This window comes from Clupea harengus, chromosome 15, assembly GCF_900700415.2.
Source record: "Clupea harengus chromosome 15, Ch_v2.0.2, whole genome shotgun sequence".
In the NCBI taxonomy this organism is placed as follows: Eukaryota; Metazoa; Chordata; class Actinopteri; order Clupeiformes; family Clupeidae; genus Clupea; species Clupea harengus.
The window spans coordinates 24,042,637-24,062,759 of record NC_045166.1 but is presented as its reverse complement, the minus strand read 5'-3'; the positions used below and the strand labels follow the sequence as shown (position 1 = coordinate 24,062,759).

At 43.5% G+C, this 20,123-nt stretch overlaps 2 protein-coding genes across 4 annotated transcripts in view; both read left to right on the top strand.

The window, feature by feature from the left end:
• Positions 1 to 4,007, top strand: part of l3mbtl3 (L3MBTL histone methyl-lysine binding protein 3) — a 37,968-nt gene extending 33,961 nt beyond the window's left edge. For all 3 annotated transcript variants that reach the window (XM_031581563.2, XM_031581562.2, XM_012829444.3), the window contains exon 22: positions 2,412 to 4,007. In XM_031581563.2, coding sequence (XP_031437423.1) covers positions 2,412 to 2,555 — 144 coding nt within the window. In that variant the 3' untranslated portion in view covers positions 2,556 to 4,007. The remainder of the gene's footprint in view (positions 1 to 2,411) is intronic.
• Positions 4,008 to 8,922: 4,915 nt separating this feature from the next.
• On the top strand, positions 8,923 to 17,201 carry tmem200a (transmembrane protein 200A). The gene is made up of 2 exons (XM_012829549.3): positions 8,923 to 9,544; positions 15,024 to 17,201. The coding sequence occupies exon 2, from the start codon at positions 15,039 to 15,041 to the stop codon at positions 16,563 to 16,565; it is 1,527 nt and encodes a 508-aa protein (XP_012685003.2). The 5' UTR covers positions 8,923 to 9,544; positions 15,024 to 15,038; the 3' UTR covers positions 16,566 to 17,201.
• Positions 17,202 to 20,123: the final 2,922 nt, after the last annotated feature.

Here is a 20,123-nt window from a genome sequence, read left to right as displayed (position 1 = left end):
CTGCATAATTCAACGAGAGAAAAGAAAAGAAAAGAGAGCCACTCTTCACATGGGGCTGAATGCTAAAGAGGACACGAGATGGAGAGGTTTAAGTAATTCTGCTGAGATGTCTGTGGCACTCACGCCCCTCTGGGTCACAGCGTGTCGCCGGATTGAAGCGCGGCTGCCAGACGGGAACATGTGAACTTGTCAACATGTAGCCATCTCCATTCAGCCTGCGTCTCTACATTTTAATTCAGCTCTATTCAACGCAATGTCTCGCTTAGACACTGTTGGCATAATCATTTCAGTGACTATATTGTAATACAGCAATTATAATGTTCTAATAACGTCTCAGGATTAACACTTGTTGCATTTGTATTAGAATTTGTCCAACACCACGTCTCTCACACACACATATGAAAATCTCTGAAAATCCAACTTCCCTAATATATATATATATATATATATATATATATCAAACACCCACACACAGACATGCACACACTCATAGACACTCACAGTGACTGCCATGAGCTGACCGGCTGCCAGTTTTATGATCTAATCATATCCATTATCTCACTGGCTGCTCTGCTGCATCTAGACGTCAGTGTCCTGTCCCCCTCACTGGCTGCTCTGCTGCATCTAGACGTCAGTGTCCTGTCCCCTCACTGGCTGCTCTGCTGCATCTAGACGTCAGTGTCCTGTCCCCTCATTGGCTGCTCTGCTGCATCTAGACGTCAGTGTCCTGTCCCCTCACTGGCTGCTCTGCTGCATCTACACGTCAGTGTCCTGTCCCCTCATTGGCTGCTCTGCTGCATCTAGACGTCAGTGTCCTGTCCCCTGTCAGGAGTGTACACTGCTCAGTGCCCTTTGTGGGCCTCTTGTTAATGTCAAACTAATGCAGCCCCCGCCGCCGCCGCCCTTGTGTCTGTTCTTTGGGAGAGTGCATGACTGCCTACCACCCCCTGCTCTCGCTCTCTGTTCCGCACTGATTATACAATTCTCTCAGGTAAAGAGGCACCAGATATACCCCTAGAAACGCTGAGAGGCATTCTCATCATGAATGCACTACAACAGACACAGGCTGGTCTTTTAGCTGGAGGTTTTGTAAATACTAAACAGGAATCAATATTTTGACTTTCATCTCCAATGGGAATGCAATTAAGTTTTTTGGTATATATTATGGGCCGAGACCTCTCTCTGTCTACACTATTTGTGCCATCAGAAAGCCATTCATTCTAGAATATACCAACTATTTTGCCACTTATTCAGCCCACAGTTATTTTTTACTGTTGTACTTGAGACAATTCAATGAATGTTTTTGTGAGGTGTAGTGAATGGAATTATTTGTCTTTGATGGACATTAGAATGTTTTTGTGGTCTCCTGGCATTAGTCATATTTTTTACATGAAAGAGCAACAAATATTTTTTAAAAGGCTTTTAATATGTCTTTCTAGGTCAATTTGTAAGGCTTTTTGTAAAGTATAGGAAAAGTCTAATCACTGGCTGAGATGTGATGGTTTGGTACTGCGGGGCTGTTGTAGGGGTAGAGATGAGTCATCCGCTGCATATCTTACTACTCTAATGAAGCTGTGAAAATGGTTCATAGTCTGATGTATTAATCTCCAGTAACCACGCTTTGAAGTGTCCTCGATTTGTTCGTTAAACCATTGCAAACTCTCAGACTTATCCCCACGCGTGCTTTTTTTTTTTTCTTAACTTCTAAGACCAAGATGGTGGATTAACAACAAAGCTCATTATTTTTTTTTTTTTGTTGAAGTAAATTATGAAACTGTTTTTGAGAGAGCATTTCAACCCTGAAACCAGGAGAGACTAGAATATTAGAGTCTTTACATCCACACAAACCACGCCATTTAGATTTCTTTAATTGGTGCCATTCTTCAGCAAAATGAGCACGGTCAGAAGGTTAGTAGAGCAAAATATGGAAGTGTTTCTCATTTCTAAACCTGAGGGTCCTTATCTCACAATGCAGTCCTGATCTGGGGCAGCACGGTGGCTCAGTGGTTAACTGTTAACACAGCAAGAAGGCCCTGGGTTCGCATCCCGGTCCTTCCAGGTCGTTCCAGGTCCTTTCTGTGTGGAGTTTGCATGTTCTCCCCGTGCCTGCGTAGGTTTACTCCGGGTACTCCGGTTTCCCCCACCATCATAAAGACATGCATTGCATTGTGTGAATATGAATGAATGTTGGTGGTGGTCGGAGGGGCCGTTGGCGCTGATTGGCAGCCACGCTTCTGTCAGTCTGCCCCAGGGCAGCTGTGGCTACTGAGGTAGCTTACCACCACCGGTATGACTGTGTGTGTATTCGGGTATATAGAGAAGCGCTATATTGAATTGATTGATTGATTGATTGATCTGCCTTAACCTCCGTCTTTCTTTCTCTTTCTCTTTCTCTTTCTCTCTCGCTTCAGCAAATAGATGGTGAGGCCTTCCTGCTGCTCACCCAAGTGGATCTGGTGAAGATCCTCAGTATCAAGCTGGGCCCGGCCTTAAAAATCTACAACTCCATCTTGATGTTCAAGACAGCCGAGGACTCGGCCTACAATGAGCTCTGAGTGAGAGGCGGAAGGGGGAGGGAGGATGCTGTCACTTTCAGGCCTCAGCAAACTGACGGTGGAATTTTCCGGAATGAAATGAAAAAAAAAAAAAGAAGCACAAAAGAACTCTTCTTCAAAGAAGAACCTAATTCATGCAAGGGGGAAAAAGATGGAAGGAAAAACTGCACATGTATATTGCACTGTCAATTTTTTTTTTTTTTCGTTCTGCAGCCATAACATTCATAGACCTGTACAGTAGAAATGAATTGTGTGTATATATACAGTATATAAAGACAACAATTATGTTTTATTCCTTATGCCTATTCTCACTCTAATAATGAGTTACATGTGCTTTTTTTAGAATCAGGGCTAGCTGTGGGTAGAAAAGGCTGCCTTATTTTCAAAAAGCAAAACAATACCACTTCACACAAACTTTCTTTGAGCATTTTTTGGAAGATATGAGCCCTTGTTGTTTTAAGGTTAATGGTGAAATCCATCAACGGTTACCTCCATTCAATCCTCCAGCCATCTACGGAGGTAATAGGCACTATTAGCCAAGAATCTGTCGTCTGTGTAGTTGAGCTGATGGATGCAGCCTTAGTGCCCTCCCTGGGGAAACATGACAGATTCCAGGGGCAGATGATTTCCCCCAGCATTGCGGGGCGCAGTGAGTCCATAGATTGTTAAGAGAAAACGGAGGGAGCAGATAGACAATAATCCTCAACGCTCCCCCTGAAGCTCAAGGACAGCAGAGGGGCCTTTTTTTAATACATTTTTTTTGGGGGGGGGGGGGGGGGTCTCTTTCCTCACTTTCCACCTTATTGTCGTCTTGAAGGGCTGAAAGCATCCGGAAAATTCTCACCCCAGCAGAATATGCTGGAAATAATGTAATCGACCAGTCATTAGGCCTGTGCCAGTATAGATGGCACACACTAGGGATACTAGACGCCCCAGACGGTGCTCGCTGAAGCGTTATGGTTAATATACAGCTGTATGTCACTAGCTCTCTCGAATGTATAGATATGATGGGGGATATAAAATCCATTTCAGTAGGCTTTCAAAATGAAACGATGAACGTCATAATCTGTTTGGTTGCCGTCCCATGCGTACGCGCAACCACTCTCTATTTATCACAGCAGGTACTGGAAATAGATCCACGAATAAAGACACATCCTTTGTATACTCTTGAGCCATAGACGGCAATATGCTATTTTTATTTCAGTGTGAGTGTGATTGAAGCATGGAGAACACAAACAGATGAAAAATGTTTTTTTTTTTCCTTTCCTCTACAAAATGTATTCATATGCAATTTTTTAAATTTATTTATTTATGCTGATAATGCTCAGACCAGCGTGAGAATGTTTCGCGGATGTGAAGCCATGCTTAGACAGGAAGGGAGGGGAAGGGAGCTCGCTGTAGCCTGTATCACGTCCCTCTGCTGATTTGCAAATAAACACGGTGGCAACTCAAGCTGTGTCCGGCCTTTGAGTCACGCTCGCTGTAATTGGACCACCCCCCACCCCACCCCATCCCACCCCCATCTCTCTGCACCCTCACAGAAGAGTTCTGTCAGATCGCTGTCTAATCTCCTCATTACACTGTAAAGATGACACCCCCATTGAAGAGCGCGACGGCCCATTACCAAACTCATTTTTCTTTTTGCCCTTGCAGATGTTTTTTTGCCCTGGTGGTCAGACATAAAAACATGGACAAAACTGTCGTCACTCTGCAGGATCTACTTAATCTATCTCATATGTTTCTAAGAAATATGATTTTAACTGATAAAGACGTGGGTTTTATTCATCAGGATTTGTGACTGGGTGATAATTAATAACAGTCTATAAATGTGTCATTTCTAACCTAGTTGGGGGGATTTTGGAGGCAGGCTCATTGGACAGTGGGTTTTCAGTGTCTATGAGCCAGATGTGTGCAGTGACTCTGCAATGTTTGCCCACATGAATGTCCAGCCTCAAGCGAATACCAAGTAGAGCAAGAGAATGAACACCATGTAGTGGCAGAACTGTTCTCCAAAGAGGAATGTGCGTGGTGTTATCTATGATAAAGAATGATAACATATGCATTATGCTGTGTCTTGCATGAGAAATGGAGGTCGTGTGGTTTAAGAAGTATTAAAACTTCAGAGGAAGCTGAGATGGGTTTTAAAATTTGGATGAAATTTGAAATATTAAAGTTTCATTTTGACTCTAGGCAGCCGCAGGCCAGGTGCACTGTCTCTCTCTCACACACACACACACTCCCTGAATACTAAACAGGAGGAAGCAACCTTCGGGAGAAAGATCTGACATTTATTTCCACTTACATCAACGCCATCCACACAAAACTTAACTACAACCAGTGATGAGGTAAAATATAATAACCTCCTTAGGAAGAATTGATTGAGTTCTTAGGACTATCACAATTTGCTGGGAGGTATGACTGAATACCGGAGGAGAGCGTCACTGATTCCAATGTCAAGTCTGTCTAAACCACAATTCCTACCTTTGTGCTGATGTTGCCCTGCCATGCTTTCACAGCAAGACACATCATCACCATGGAGACAATATCCGAGCGCTCATCTCTGTGATTGGTCTTTATGTCATTTGATGCCTGGGAACACATTATGTGTTACAAATCACTTCCCTTACAGGTTCATGCCAGATTTGGGTCGCATCCATGTTGGATTTTCAGTCTGGGTTTAACCTTCTAAAAACAATACCAATGCCTCATTCAATACCAAACATAGCAGCATTCTCTATCTAGATCCCTAGAATGACAGTGTTTGTAGTTTAATTTTCATAAAGCTTTTGCAATCACATCACAGATATGCCAGTGATCACTGAAGCTATCAGTATGGAAAGAATGACTCCTGTGATTGTCGTGGGCCAAGTTTCCGTGGCCGAAGCTCAACTGGAGCATGATATGTTTGGGAGGCAACGTCCCAGCTCTCTCCTCCGAGATAAGCATGTGCATCTGCTCAAAGCCGAGATGACAGACCGCCATGGAAACCCAGCCAGTCGTCCCTCAAACCATTAACAGACATGTTCTCTCTCTCTCTCTCTCTCTTGCTTTCGCTCTTTCTTAGCATAGCCAGATGCAAAATGCTTGTTCTGATATGCCTGAGCTTACACCAATAACACCATCGCCGAAGCTCAAGGCAACTACATCATTGAAAAGGCGTGTTTATTTAAACACGTTGTGCTTACCTCAGAGCATAGTTGGTGGAATTATCCTGAGGCGCTCGTTGCTCTGTAGAAGCATTGTGCTCTAAAGCTGACTATTTTTCCGGCTTTGTCGTCTTAGAGTCCATGATATGGTAGAAACACTTAAAGTGGAAAGCAGAGGTCAATATATGACAAACAAAGTCCATGTCTCGTTACTGTTTGAAAGTAGCCTACATTAGCTAGTGTAATGTCACATTTGATGTGTTAACCATATACTGTACTTACGTACAAGATTTCTATCATTTTTATACTTGTTTAATGCTTCTACCACCATAATTTGTCTATACTTATTTTAATTCAACATACTGCACACACATACGTTGGAATCGATTGATAATATTATGGTTAAATTATGTTCCACTTTCTATTATGGCATATCATTTATCACCATCTCACCAGCTTTTGGAAGTAAAGGGACCTCAGTTTTCCGAAAATCCTTTTAAAAGAATGTCCAGTTCCATTTAGGAGTACATTGTGGCACAGCATGACTGTAAGGAAGACTCAATAAGAGCCAATTAAGGAGAAGAAAGAAAGAGTGAGAGGTTGTCTAAGGAACGAGATTGAGGCATGTTTGTTCACAGGCTACCTACATTTTTCTTTTAGCCGATAACTGTGTCAAAAACCAGTTGTGTGAAGTGCTTAACTGCTCTGCCAATGCTATTACTTTTCGGTTTTTTAAATTTGTATTCCTGCGACTTCTGCTATGCCTGCACAACCAGCGCTGAGTGATTCCAAGTATAGCAGTGCTGAGGAACTCATCAGACACTGTTGTTTGCACACACCATTGCTTCAAACGCTGCTAACCACACCAGCTAATGTCACCTCACGCCTCATATGCAAACCCACAAGGAATGCTAATTAGGAGTCCTAATCTGTCTATAATACCCCCCTCAACACACACCAAATTTGCCTCCTCATGACTTTCTCTCCCTATATCAGTCCTTCAATGTTTCTGCGCTCCCCTTTTCTGTCTTGTTGAACTGTCTGTAATTAACATCTCTCTCTCTCTTTCTCTCAGTCTCTCTCTTTCTCTCAGACTCTGTCCCTTTCTCTCTTTTATGATGACCTTTCTCTGGTGTGATCACTCCTACACAATCGGCAGGTTCGATGCTCCTTCTCTGGGGAGCAGAGTAAATTCAGCATGTCGCCACCACAGAGAGATTTACCCTTACCTCTATCCTCTTGTTTAAAACCAATAACACCTCCCTCACCTGTGAGGAATGTTAAAGCATGGGTCTTAAAGAACCCTCTCAGCACCAAGAAGTTTAATATAAAAGGATCTCACTTTCATCTGACTGCCAGTATACCCTGAACACTAACATTATACAACGACTGTGATGCATAGTGCTATGTGGTTCTGAATTTTTAGTGAGCGACTGGTCATTTCCTCTGCGCTGGATGGGATGTGAATGCACAGCCCTTTCTTGCAGCAGCTAGCAGATCTATATCCAGGTTGAATCCGTGTGTGTGTGTGTGTGTGTGTGTGTGTGTGTGTGTGTGTGTTTGTGTCTGTGGGTGTGTGTGTATGTGTGTATGTGTGTATGTGTGTGTGTATTTGTGTGTGTGTGTGTGTGTGGGAGTGTGTGTTTGTGTGTTTGTGTGTGTGCTAAATGCAAATTGATCATGCATTGGATTTCAGAGGGAAATGAGCATTTGGACGCTTCAGTGGTTCGTGACACTTTGCCCACTGCCTTTGAGAGCAGACGTGCTCCGAGTGCAATGAAAGCATGAGGATAAAGAATGTCTGGATAGTTTTTAATCATGCACACCACATAGGCAAAGTGTGTTTCAGTATGTTGTAGCATTGCCTCCTCTCTACTCGCTGAAAAACACACACAAACGTATGTGTGTGTGTGTGTGCATGTTTGTGAGTGTGTGCATGTTTGTGTGTGTGTACCCGAGGCCCATACAATTGCTTTTGTGTGATCATCTGCATGTATGAATTCTCAGACATAAAGGCCCAACACAGGGAAGCGTTGCTCATTTGAATCGCATATGGGAGAGAGTAATTACAGGAAATCACATGCATGAGTGCTTAAAACTTAGCTGTATCCACAGACCATGTTGATCCAGCACCAACCTAAACATGGCTGTCATGGTGGTGTGATTCTCATCTTAATCTTCAACTTTCACTCACTCACTCACTCAAGGTCAAGTCAAGGAGTCACATATTTCCAGAACAGCAGTTTTGGTGTTTGGTGTTACAGAGTGACAGTGGTATAGCACCATTCCAACATGCTCATATTACTTTGGGGATTTGAGCCCAGAGCCCTCCCTCTATAGGGTCACGCCCAATTGGAAAACCTTAAAATAAACCCTCTTCATCCCAGTCCTGTCAATCAGCATTTTAACAATCCAAGAGACATCCTAACTAGAAACAGAGGGGTGGGAGAACAGGGATTGAGGGACAATTCCCTTGTCAGAAAAATATTCATTCCTGGGTGTTTCATGTATAAGGGCTACATGATTGTTATAGAGTTACATTTTGCTCAGAAGAATTTGAGGAGTCCCTTTTTAGCCATGATATGTACAAATAGTGTTTATTTCCTGTGACCCCTTGTGAGAATGTTTCCCTGGTCTATCGCTAAAGTAAGATATGGATAGCATAAACACAGGAAATGACAGAGATTCTGACAACTGTACGGGGTTAGATAGGGCTCTAAAGCATTTAACTCTGTAGTTGCCATAGCATCACATTAGTTCCACATCACATTCACAGTGTGTGTGTAATTAGGCACATTTTCCAGATAATGAAAAACGTTAAAAAAAAAACACCGACGCCAGTCATAGTAACACAATTGAAGTGCAATGATTTCCATCTTATTTCCATGGTAAACTGCACACCCCGAAGCACGGTTTACTACCACTGCTTTATAGCATCAGAAAATAGTACATCTCGTGGATGTCTTTTCACTTGAAAGGCATTCGTTTGCGCTATGGTTTCGTGTGTGGTGAAGCCTACACAACATGTGGTTCTCGTAAAGCTGCATTTCCTGAGCATTGTGGCATGGCATTGTGCAGACACGCACACTCATTTATTTTACCGTAAATAAATTAGGCGGATCAATTTGCATCGGCATGTTTATTTTTTTTCTTTCGTTCTTTCTATCTCATTGTGCGTCACTCATAGTGGTGCGTCACGTGGGGTAACAGAGGCAGCTTCAACTCTCCTTGTTTGAACAGCTGCACAGTTGAAGAGAGCGAGACCATAGTAAGGAACACATCGCTCTTCACTGTGTGAGGAGTGTGACGAAGGAATTGAAACCCACTACTTTAAATGGATTATCTAACCAAAGGAGAGTTTTTCTTGGATTACATTTTGTTCTTTGCCCGTTTAAAAAACTGCGTAAAAGAGTGTAAGGATACATTGTAGTGACCATTAGTGACGTGTACAACTATTACTTCATGTGGGTGGAAAATAAAACACTATCTTATTTTTTATTTGTGAAAAAAACTTTTGAAATATGTGATATGTTTTTATTGAAAGGACTGGGTTATTCAGGGGTGGACAACGGAGAATATTGCCGATTCTGTTCGCGTCGAAGCCATGGGGTGCTTCTGGCGTCAGTGTGACCATCTCTTGTGCGCGTCTTTGAGATGGAAGAGGCAGTGGATATTCACTGGAATTGAAGTTTAACATTCTAACATTTATGCTCCCGACACACATTCAATTGGAATACATTCTGGTTCTCTATGGCAACTTTGAGCACCAAAAACATGGCTTGCATTCCAAATGTCTCGGCGCAATGGCTAAATAGGAAGAACCACCAGTAGCATTCTTATTAGGTAAGTGAATAACAATGTAATTTGTTCTTTCGTAGATACACTAAGCAACCACTTCGTGCAGACTAATGCAAAAATGTGTTAAATCCCAAATGAGTGACATCTGAGTTTTTCTATTCGATATATACACATTTTACTTGAGCATGCTGTAAATGTTTGGTATACAATTTCAGTGTCTCCAGTTCAATTCTCCATTGTTTTGCTCGTACTTCCTATTTTCAGCAAGCATTAATGGCATACTTTCTTAACCAGTCTATCCACGACGTAGTAGCACATTAAAACCTAGGTTTGAGGTAGATACAATTATTGCCGATGTTCATCTATGGGGTTCTGTGTTCTGTGTGACGTGGTTAATGGCTTTCGGTCAAAATTATGGATTCCCGGAATGTATTCCACACATTAGATGTTCCTCCCACTCAGAGCGCACAAACGTCCCCGCTTCCAGTGACACTGTTCCCCTGCGCCAAACAGCAGAAGGAGCTGACTAGTTTGCGTTGCATGTTAGGATGAAGACTTCCGAAATGCAGGAAAACGGAGGCTCAAGCATATTGTAGGGGTGCACACACTGCCGAAGAACTTTCAAACAGCGTGTAAGATATATTACTTTCATTCTCCTCCTAAACTGTATAGAGTGTTTTGAGACATCTCCGACTCAGTTCTCAAAGTAGAGAAGTTCCGTAGTTTGCCGTAATTCCGTGGTTTCACTGTGATTATATTATGTGCTATAACTCAGTAATAACACGTTTATAATAATATAGGTGCGAGCAGCGATGAGGGGCCAAGCAGCCCAGCAGGGCATAGTTGCCATAGAAACTTGATGTCACTAGGTCAAGAGCATTGCTGTAAGCACTAACAGCAAGTTTTTATGTTAATTAAACAAAGATAAACCAAGACATGACCTCACTTCCTGTTTGGCAGCTTTTCTGTTATGTGCATAAACGCACCGCCAACTTTAGACTTGAGGCGCATGAGACATGAAACTTGTTGAAAAGAATCATGAGACAGCCCCCAGTAAGTGTGGCACATATCAAAACGTTTTACCATATGGTCCTGGGTGGTGCCATAGACTGGCAGAAGAAGATCAATATGATGAATACTAAGAAAAGGTAGAAACACAATTGGTGTCTACACAGCTTTGCATATCAATTCGCCAAGTTCGTTGTGAAGGTTAAATGGCCGCCGTAGTACACGAAGCAACGAAGTACAGAGAGTAGCAACATATTCCATACTGTATGTCTGAAATTAGCTTTTAGAATATTGTCAGAATTCCTATCCAAACAAACTTTCTTTCTCGCCAAAACATAAAGTTATACATAAAAACTGATAATAAAGAAAGACACAATGGTTTACAATAATTTTGTCTGTAAAAATAAACCATTTATTTATATACGAGCAAATGATACAGTCAATAAGAATGACAGATTAAACATTAACAGTAGTTAACATAATATATAAATGTATATAGTAAATATATATTTAGACTATTTCAGACTACAGACATAACATAACAATAATTTTTTTTCAACAGATGCAGCTTACCTCTGGCTCATTATTAGGAAGAAAAGATCTTTTATATAAATAATCAGTATAATATGAAAACTATGCTAGAAATATAATCAACTTATAACACCACTCAACAATCAATTTGTTCTGAATATTAAAAAGTAGATTACATAGAAGAACGAGCCTGTGAAAAAGAATACACTTACATACACTTACATACACAGAGAGAGAGAGAGAGAGAGAGAGAGAGAGAGAGAGAGAGCGAGAGAGAGAGAAAAGGGTAGGGAAAGAGGGTGGGGTGAGGAGCCTGAAGGTTGAAAACAGAAGACCAATGACTCTCACCTCCCTCTGCAGAATGCCAAATCTGAAAACCATTTTGTTTATCAGTACAACAAAGTCGCCTACCTCTACCAGGGGCCATACAAGTTACTTTAGTTTTTCTCTCTTTTATTTTTTTATTTTTCATAACCAAGTTAACAATATCTCTGTGGCTCCTGCTGTACCGAAATATGTGCTTGATGGAAAAACGAGGGAGGAGTAGATGGAGCAGCTGAAGGCCGAGACTGAAAAACTGTAGCGACAGAAATGTCTGCCAGCTGTCATGATAGATTTTCTCAGAAGTACATCTGGCTGTAGCTACCGAACCTAGGCTCAACACCAGATTCTGCAATGCCCTGCCAATCTACTGAAACGATTACGTGACATGAAGGATTTGGCCCATGATCCCTGCCTGGACTTATATCACCAGTATTGATCGATTTTAGGGAGGGAGGTGAACTCCATGTAAATGATCAGCCCCAGAAACCTGTAATACTTTTCTGGGGTCACTTCGTCTCATGGCCCTGCACTGTTTGCATATGTCTGAGATAATGGCATGAGTAAAAAAAAGAAAGATTTCATGCAGTGTTTTAGTGACAGGACTAGGAGAGTAGTGGCAGGAGAGGATGTAGGTTTTACATACTAAGTATTATAAAAATAGATTCGATCAAATACATGTTACTCTCCAAACTGAGGATGATGGCAGAGCAATCTCCTCCTGCTCATCAGCAGCTCTTGGTCAGTGAGGTCTTCTTCCTCAACCATCCTGGCCTGGTCTTCGTCATCATGAGCTCAAGCTCATCAGCAGTCAGCTGCCTCTTCATTTTCAAGGTGGAAGAACAGATTCTATTTTTCTTTTTCAGGTTTCACTGATACAATAACAGATGTAAATGACTCTGATACAATAACAATGTAAAATGTTACATCAAGCACAACTGAGGTTTGTGTCCTGGTTGCCGTTTTCACAGTGAGGTTAGCAAACTAGTCCGTTCAATTAAAAGTTCCTTAGTAAAACTACTTAGCGAGGTAACTACCTGATTAAAGGCAGTAATGACATTTCTGACAGGATCTGTGATTTCACATTATGTTCTCAATAACTACACATTCAGAGGGGTAAAAATAGCTATCATCTGTTTCAAGTCAGAGATGGTACAAATGTGCAGTCCATGAATTGGTTCTGCTTCTTGGTATTCATTGTGATATTTCACAAAACTAACGTAATCTACTTCTACAAATTGCTGCTTCTATGAATTGCTGCCTATTGCTGCCTGCTGTGTAACGTTGCTAACAAGCTGTTTGCCTTGAGGGTAGTTACCTTGCTAATGTGGTAACATTAGATAGTTGGCTCAGATGCATCACAAATCACCTCACACATATTTTTTTAGATTGTACCGTTTCTATTTCTCGATAACATTTAAAAAATCTAAGCAAATAAAAGCCAAACAAATGACTTTTCTGTACAAATATGACCATCTACGGAGTTTGGTCCGCCATCTTTTTTTTCAGTCTCACTCTCTTTGGATATTAGCATAAACGCAATTTAATTGGCTAGTGCCTGCGCTTGAATATTTGCACGAAGGCAATTTGATTGGCTGGTGCTAATGACAATAGAGTGGCGTGTCATCCATTATCCCTTACATATATATGCCAGAACATTCTCAGCTACAGAAACTCCATGCATAATAGTCATATGCATTATTCTGCTGTAAAGAAAAAGGTGAAAAAAAGACTATGGGTTACAGCCTAAAAGATGGACATGAACACAAAATGTCATGTTCCAAGTCCAATTCCTTCCTTAGTTTACCACCTGAGTCATTCGTTTGTAAAAAAACTCATCCATTTTCTCATCATCTCACCTCCAGCCCACGAGCTGAAGAGAGGTCTCACAACAATCAATAAAATAAGCCAAAAAGAAAAAGGAGATAAGAAACCACTGCTCCTGAGAAGCCCCCTGCTTCTGAGAGTTAATTTAACAGTTGAAGTTGAAAGCACCTTTTTTCTCACTGACGCTATTCTCCCCCACCTTAGCTCTGTGCTGCTGTGATGAATCCGACATCAAAAGGGCGAAACACCCACACCTTTCCCCAGCAGAGGACACAGATAAGGGGCATCCAATCCCACTCTACCAAACCCGTCTATAAACCACCTCCACAGACCGATTAAAAGCTTAAAGAGAAACATTGGGATTTTTCAAGCCTGTGCCCCTTTTTAGATGTTTTTGGGTCAAATTTTAACTAGGCACAATTAGTTCAGTATTGAGTTAGAACGCTAAAACCAGCAACCGCAAAACAGCTATACAATGGAATCCTATGAAGCAAGGCAGCACGTCAAAGTAAACTGCTTATTTTTGCCACTGACAGGTGAGGTTTTACCCCTCCCATATTACGGTCTCTGACATAGCACCCCATTCAGTGCCTGTAGTTGATTGGCCTACCGTGTGTGCACTCAGAGGAGAGCGATAATCGACTAGAGGCACATTTTGACAGTTTTTTTTTGAATGGAGGAAATGAACACAAACAGCTAAAAACGACAGGTGATGTATGGGAAAAAAAATGTGCACACGACATTGACGCCTCCCCGTCCTCAAGGTAATAGCCAGGAATGGTCATAGTGAATGCTCCTCCTGAGTGCCCACACATCTTTTTTTTTGTCTTTTTCTGTTTATGGACATATTATTTTGCAATGCCATGCGTTTCTGTTCCTTGTGCGTCCGTCTCCGCCCCTCACCTGAGTCCGTTTATCTTGCTGGTTATCTTGCTTTGATTTCATCTGCCTCTCATTGTGTCTAAGCCAATTAGGTTTCCCTTGTTTGGTTCTCCTTGTGTATATGAGACCTTGTGTTTGACCTGTCCTTGGTGCTATTGTTTTTTACCTGTTTTTATTCACGCATTTAAGACTGCGTTTTCCAATCCTGTTTCCTGGTTGTTTTCATCCATTTGCCTTTCTTGTAAGTAAAGTCTCCCCTTTTGTGTCTTGCTGTGCTCTTGGATCGAACCCTCTACAGCAGTCGTGCCAGATATTTGGGTGACCTTGCACGATCAGACTCTGTGTCCTTCAAATATTTTCTTGGCCAGAGCTGTGTTTTGTTAGTTAAAGATGCATATTTTAGAAGAGAGTAATCCAGTCATGTATTTATGAAAAAAAAATGGCTCTGAGAAAAAAGCTGGCTAATCCTTGTGAGAGGTGAACCAGAAAGAGGGGTACAAAAGGCAGTGAGGCCATTTTAAAAATGTGCATTTCTGTCTTCACAGCTAAATCTGGAGACCATTTATCATCCGGTCCTTGTTTTGGAATACGGAGGGATCCTATTATTTTATTCGGAAATAGAAATCACATGCCTAGAACAAGTGTCATGTGAACACTGAAAAAAGAAAAAAGGAAAAAACGAAAGAGCACAATGTTGCCTTCCAGCAACCATGCCTGTTGAATTAGCTGTGGAGCACCAATGGCGTCATCTGTAATCAAACACAGTGAAACCCATTCAGAGCTGATGCCTGTTGCCAGAACAACAGCAGTTAAAAAAGAAATGTCCCCTGTACTCCAAAGCCTCACCAAGTCTGACTGGTCTGTCCTCACTTAGAGCAAAGAGAGGGACAAGTGGTAAACAAAAGTGGACGCCTATGTTATGTTAACTAATATTTGTCTGTTGTGTCTTTGGCAGTTGTCAGGGGCAACGATGATTGCGACAGGAGGTGTCATCACGGGACTGGCCGCACTCAAGCGGCAGGACTCCGCCCGCTCCCATCACCTGTCCATGCAGATGCAGCCGCCGGCGCCGCAGAAGAAGAAGACAAAGCGCAAGCCGCGGGCAGACGTGGTGGTTGTGCGGGGGAAACTCCGACTCTACTCTGCGTCTGGGTTCTTCCTGGTCCTCGGGTGGCTGGTACTGATGGCCGGGATTGCAATGGCCGTACTGGGCTACTGGCCACACAAGGAGCCCAACCCACGCCCGACTAGTGCCAAGTTGCCAACCACGAGCGACGGCAGCACTAGTAGCAATGCGTCAAAGGTGAGGCCAGAACCGGGTGGAGTGGTGGCCCAGTTCTTTGAGCAGCACCTGCACTCGGAGAAGATGAAGATGCTGGGGCCGTTCACAATGGGCATCGGCATCTTCATCTTCATCTGCGCCAACGCCATCCTGCACGAGAACCGCGACCGTGAGACCAAGATCATCCACATGCGGGATATGTACTCCACTGTCATTGACATCCACAGCCTAAGGGTCAAGGAGCACAAGTTCATGAATGGAGGCTCGGCGTTCACGGGGGCCTACATGGAGCATGAGGTCTCCAGGACATGCCGCCACGAGAACCAGTGTGCCTCACGGTTAGCAGCCAACACACTACTTTCTTTTTCGGGCATTGGCAATGACGTTCGGCTTTCACGACGAACCAGTCCAGCTGAAGAAGAGGAAGGTCTGCTGAACGAAGCGAAGGGCGGCTTGAGCCACCCTGGGGTTAACTACAGAGAACGTTCTGGCTCAATCTTCGGCCTGCAGCCGGAGTGCGGACGACCCTGGGATGACCGCTTGAAGAGGTGTCAAACCGGCTCGATCGTCTCATCCTCCATCAGCGCCTTCACTCTTCCAGTCATCAAGCTCAACAACTGTGTGATTGACGAGCCGGACATCGACAGCATCACCGATGACTCCGAGAGCCAGGTGAGGGCTAGGTCCCGGCCGTCTTCCTTGGAGTCCCTCTCTGTGCCTATGCCAGACATCGCCAAAGCCTACAAGCCCCCGACAGTGACCCTTCTCAGGAGCCACTCGGCCACGGAGACCCCCTCGTCCCCCTCCTTCTTCCAGGCCTCGCTGTCCCCTGTCTCGGCCAGCAGCTGCTTCCTCTCCCCAGGCGCTGCCCGCAAGGACTTTGGCTCCAACAGCTCCATCCACATGCTCTCGGCCCACTCCAAGTCCCTGGACCTGGAGCGGGGCCATGCCACCCTCACCGTCCAGCCTGAGCAGGCACGCAAGCACCCCAGCTGGCCCCGGTTGGACCGCAGCAACAGCAAAGGCTACGTGAGGCTGGAGAACAAGGAGGACCCCATGGACCGGCTCCTGGTGCCGCCAGTGAGCATCAAGAAGGACTACACTAAGAAGGAGAAGCTGCTGATGATCTCCAGGTCTCATAATAACCTCAGCTTCGAGCATGAGGAGTTCATGAGCAGCTCTCTGAAGAGAGGGGCCTCAGAAACAAGGTTTTAAAATGGACACGTGTTCACAGGTGCCATAACACACTCACACACACACACACACACACACACACACACACACACACACACACACACACACACACACACACACACACACTGACATGCACACTCAATCGGTCCATGTTGTCTGTGATAGGAAAATTCTACTGCAATACAAAGTGATTGCTTTTGGGTTTTGATGTTTATGTTCTCTTGCAGTGCACCGTGGCGTTGTTGCATTGGTGTGAAATGTAGGTACTTTCATTGAACTGCTCAGGTAGCCATTACTGAAGAGCCTGAAAAGTGTTGAAATGACATGGGGTGGAACATACCCACTGTTGGGAAGATCTCTGATAATTCATGTGGAAATGTGTGTTAAAACGTTGTTAAAACGGGGCAAGAACAGGACTCAAATAAGAAAGTATTAAAACTGATGTGTTGTAATGTGCAATGTTTCCATTGTCTTTGCTTTAATGAGAGGGGAGGTATTGTTTGTTTGTTTTTAAACAGTCTGTGTACTGTGTCAGAGTTAGCAAGGTATTTTGCTAAGAGGCTGTAAATAATTAATTGTTCAAACACACTGCTATTTTTGATGAGTCATCAATGTATAATTTATCTGTTTCTCAGAATAAAGATGAAAAGTTCCTAATTAAGCCTTTTCTTTTATGTTCATGGCTCTTTTTTGGCTCTTTCATAAACAACCCCACCTATATTAATAATGAGGACTCACACATTATTAGCTTTGTATTTTTCTAATCTAGTAGCTTTGTTTAGCCTAGCAGGATGTACACTACACAGAGGATCTCTCCTCTCACACTGTTCCCTCTTCCCCTGCTGAATTTGAATTTGAAGGCAGTGGAAAGCTCGCTCCTGGCAAAAGAAGGGATCACTTTCCCCATATTCAACAATGATCTGCTCAGGGACTATCAAGTGAAGTGCTTCCAGATAGTGATTGATCTATCTGATGGGATGAGACAGAGGTAGCTGTGACCCAAGCCAATTTGTTTCCACTGAATGTTCATCGTGTTCATGAGAAAAAATGGAGATTGCAAGACAGTTCCGTCATTTCTCTTGATGGGCTTGACCGGTCAAACACTCTCTATGCATGTCTTATAGGATGGTTCTATTTACGAGTTGTTGTCAGGTGCCAGAAGTATTACCTGTTGAAATATAAAGCTTGGTGCAGGATCAGATCATCTAGTCCGCTGTGCTTTTTATCTGCTCTATCAACATTTACCCAAAGGCTGGAATGGATAATCGAGCATTAGGCATAACCTGAAATCAGAGGTAACCAATCCTCTTCCTGGAGACCGACGCTCCTGTCGTTTTCTTCCAGCCTGATTACAAAACACTTCAATCAGCTAATACAGCCTGTTAAGTGCATGTACTCATTGAGCCGAAGTGTTTGAGACCAGTGTTCCGGTTAAATACTTCAGCACTATAGATCTCCAGGTGAAGGATTAAGTAGCCGCTTTAGTCTCTGTGTCCTTCTCCCTTATCAGACTGACGGGAAGACCTGAATGCAAAGTCAGCTTGCGAAGTCTGATGACTCTTCCTATATGTACAGGGCTGATAGCCAGGCTGCGAATCATCATTCTGTCTGATCCCACTTCGCTCCCCCACAGTCGGCGATGTGATGATGTGCAGTCATGTGCAGCCAAGCGGAACCCTTATAGAGCCCCTGCTAGAGTTCAGCAGGAGATGAGGACATAGCAGAACACTTGTGCAGCAATGAGGCTGTGCCACATTTAGCTCTCAGATGATGGGGGAGGAGGTATGCAGGGTCTGTCTTAGCTCTCATGAAAGACTCACGAAAAAAGAGGAACTATTATATAGAGGTTCTAGGAAGAACCCCTTGGATGAAGAGCACTTTTTTTGGAGTGCCTTTTGAGGTTCTGAAGTTCTTTCAGCTGTGTTTTTGAACCTGAGGCCTAACCCAGGAGGTTTAGTGGAAACCCTTCATGGTTTTAGAATTATGGCCCCTGACTCTGGCTCCAATTCACAGTCTCCACTGGCAAGTCAGTTTATTGAACAGTGAACTATCGAATGAATAAAGCAGATGTCCAACTGTGGAAGAGCCTGTGGTGTAGTGAATCTCCTTTGACCTCCCTCTCAGAAAGAAACGCCAACAATGGACCCAAGGCTCCCGTGTTCTGTCATCGTTATGCCTCTCACTCGTCCTTCCACTCGGGCGACGCACCAGGCCACCTTCAGCTCTCTCTCTCCAACTGATACCATTGTTTCTATGCCTACTGAAGCACAACATCCATGATGCATGATCCTCCTACAAGCCTCTTATAAAATAATAAGGTGAGACAGAAACACTCCAGACTCTTCTTCCTCTGATGTGCTGGAGTGGGGCACATCGCTGCTCTTTTTTTCTTGCACGCATCCATCGTTAATGTGGTACGGTGATTTGCATCTTTCATTTCATTCCCTGCCACTGCCACACTCAGTTCATCACAATGCATGTTTTTGATACTGAAGTGGCTGTGAACAAGAGCTGAGCATTCATCCCCAAAACTCATCTTTGGCAATAAAATGCACTTCTTCCACTTCTTATTTGTGCGGAGAGACTGAGCGGGGAAAAGTACCGTGAGCACTGATCAAGTAGAAATGGACCCCTGAAGCGGAAAGAAAAGCCTGTCATCTGCGTTGAACAGTGTTTCTAACGCAAGTCAAGTCCAGTATGATTTTGTTCTCACGGCCAATCAAGTCAACAAATGAACACAATCATGATGTGCCCATGCTTTTAAATACAATTTTGAAAAGAATACTTTATTTTTCAGAGCAGGGTTTGTCATACTACGTGTGTATAGGAGGCTTCGATTTCCCAACCCAACAGATATTGAACACTTTGGGCTTGCGTTCACTAATGATCAATCTCTATTTGCATTGACAGAAATGCAACAGACCACACATAATAAATCCAGGTGAATGTCTTTCGACAAGAGAGAAGCACTGCAGCACTGTCTCTCCTCATGAGCCGTTCCTCAGCCTGCAGGCTCAGGTTCTGCTCTTGTCGATGTCCTGCTAGGGGTTACCGGAGAGCCAGACCTTCAGCACCTCAGGAAACTCATTAGGAGCATTAGTGACTCTGACCCAGCACACGCTCATGTGGGGATGATGATGGTGGTGGTGGTGGTAGTGGGGTGGGGTGGGTTGGTGGGACCCCTTCTGAGTGCCGTGGGTGACCCTGGCTCAAAGACCCTTTCAACTGACTTTCTTCCATCCCTCTGTCACAGCCCCCCCATCCCCCGCTAAAAATAAATCTCTAATATTTGGAAGCTTAAATGTTGGGAGGTACGTAACATGATGTCAGAGAGACAACACAACAGGGAGTGAGGCAGGAGGCAACACGAACAGAGAGAAAATGAGAAAAACAAACCACTTCTACAGACACATTCAAGGTTGTCACTGGTTTCAACAAAAGCATATCCTACACCAGCAGCATGTCAGAAGAATGTACTGATTGCCAATTTCAGGAACTGTTTAACATGATTCCTATCTCGTCTCTAGGAGCAGAAGGGCCTAATAATGCCAGCATGTGAATAATGGGATGACCTTCACA

Excerpts from the sequence above, each read along its gene's own strand:
- tmem200a (XM_012829549.3), top strand. The coding sequence starts at position 15,039 with ATGATTGCGACAGGAGGTGTCATCACGGGACTGGCCGCACTCAAGCGG.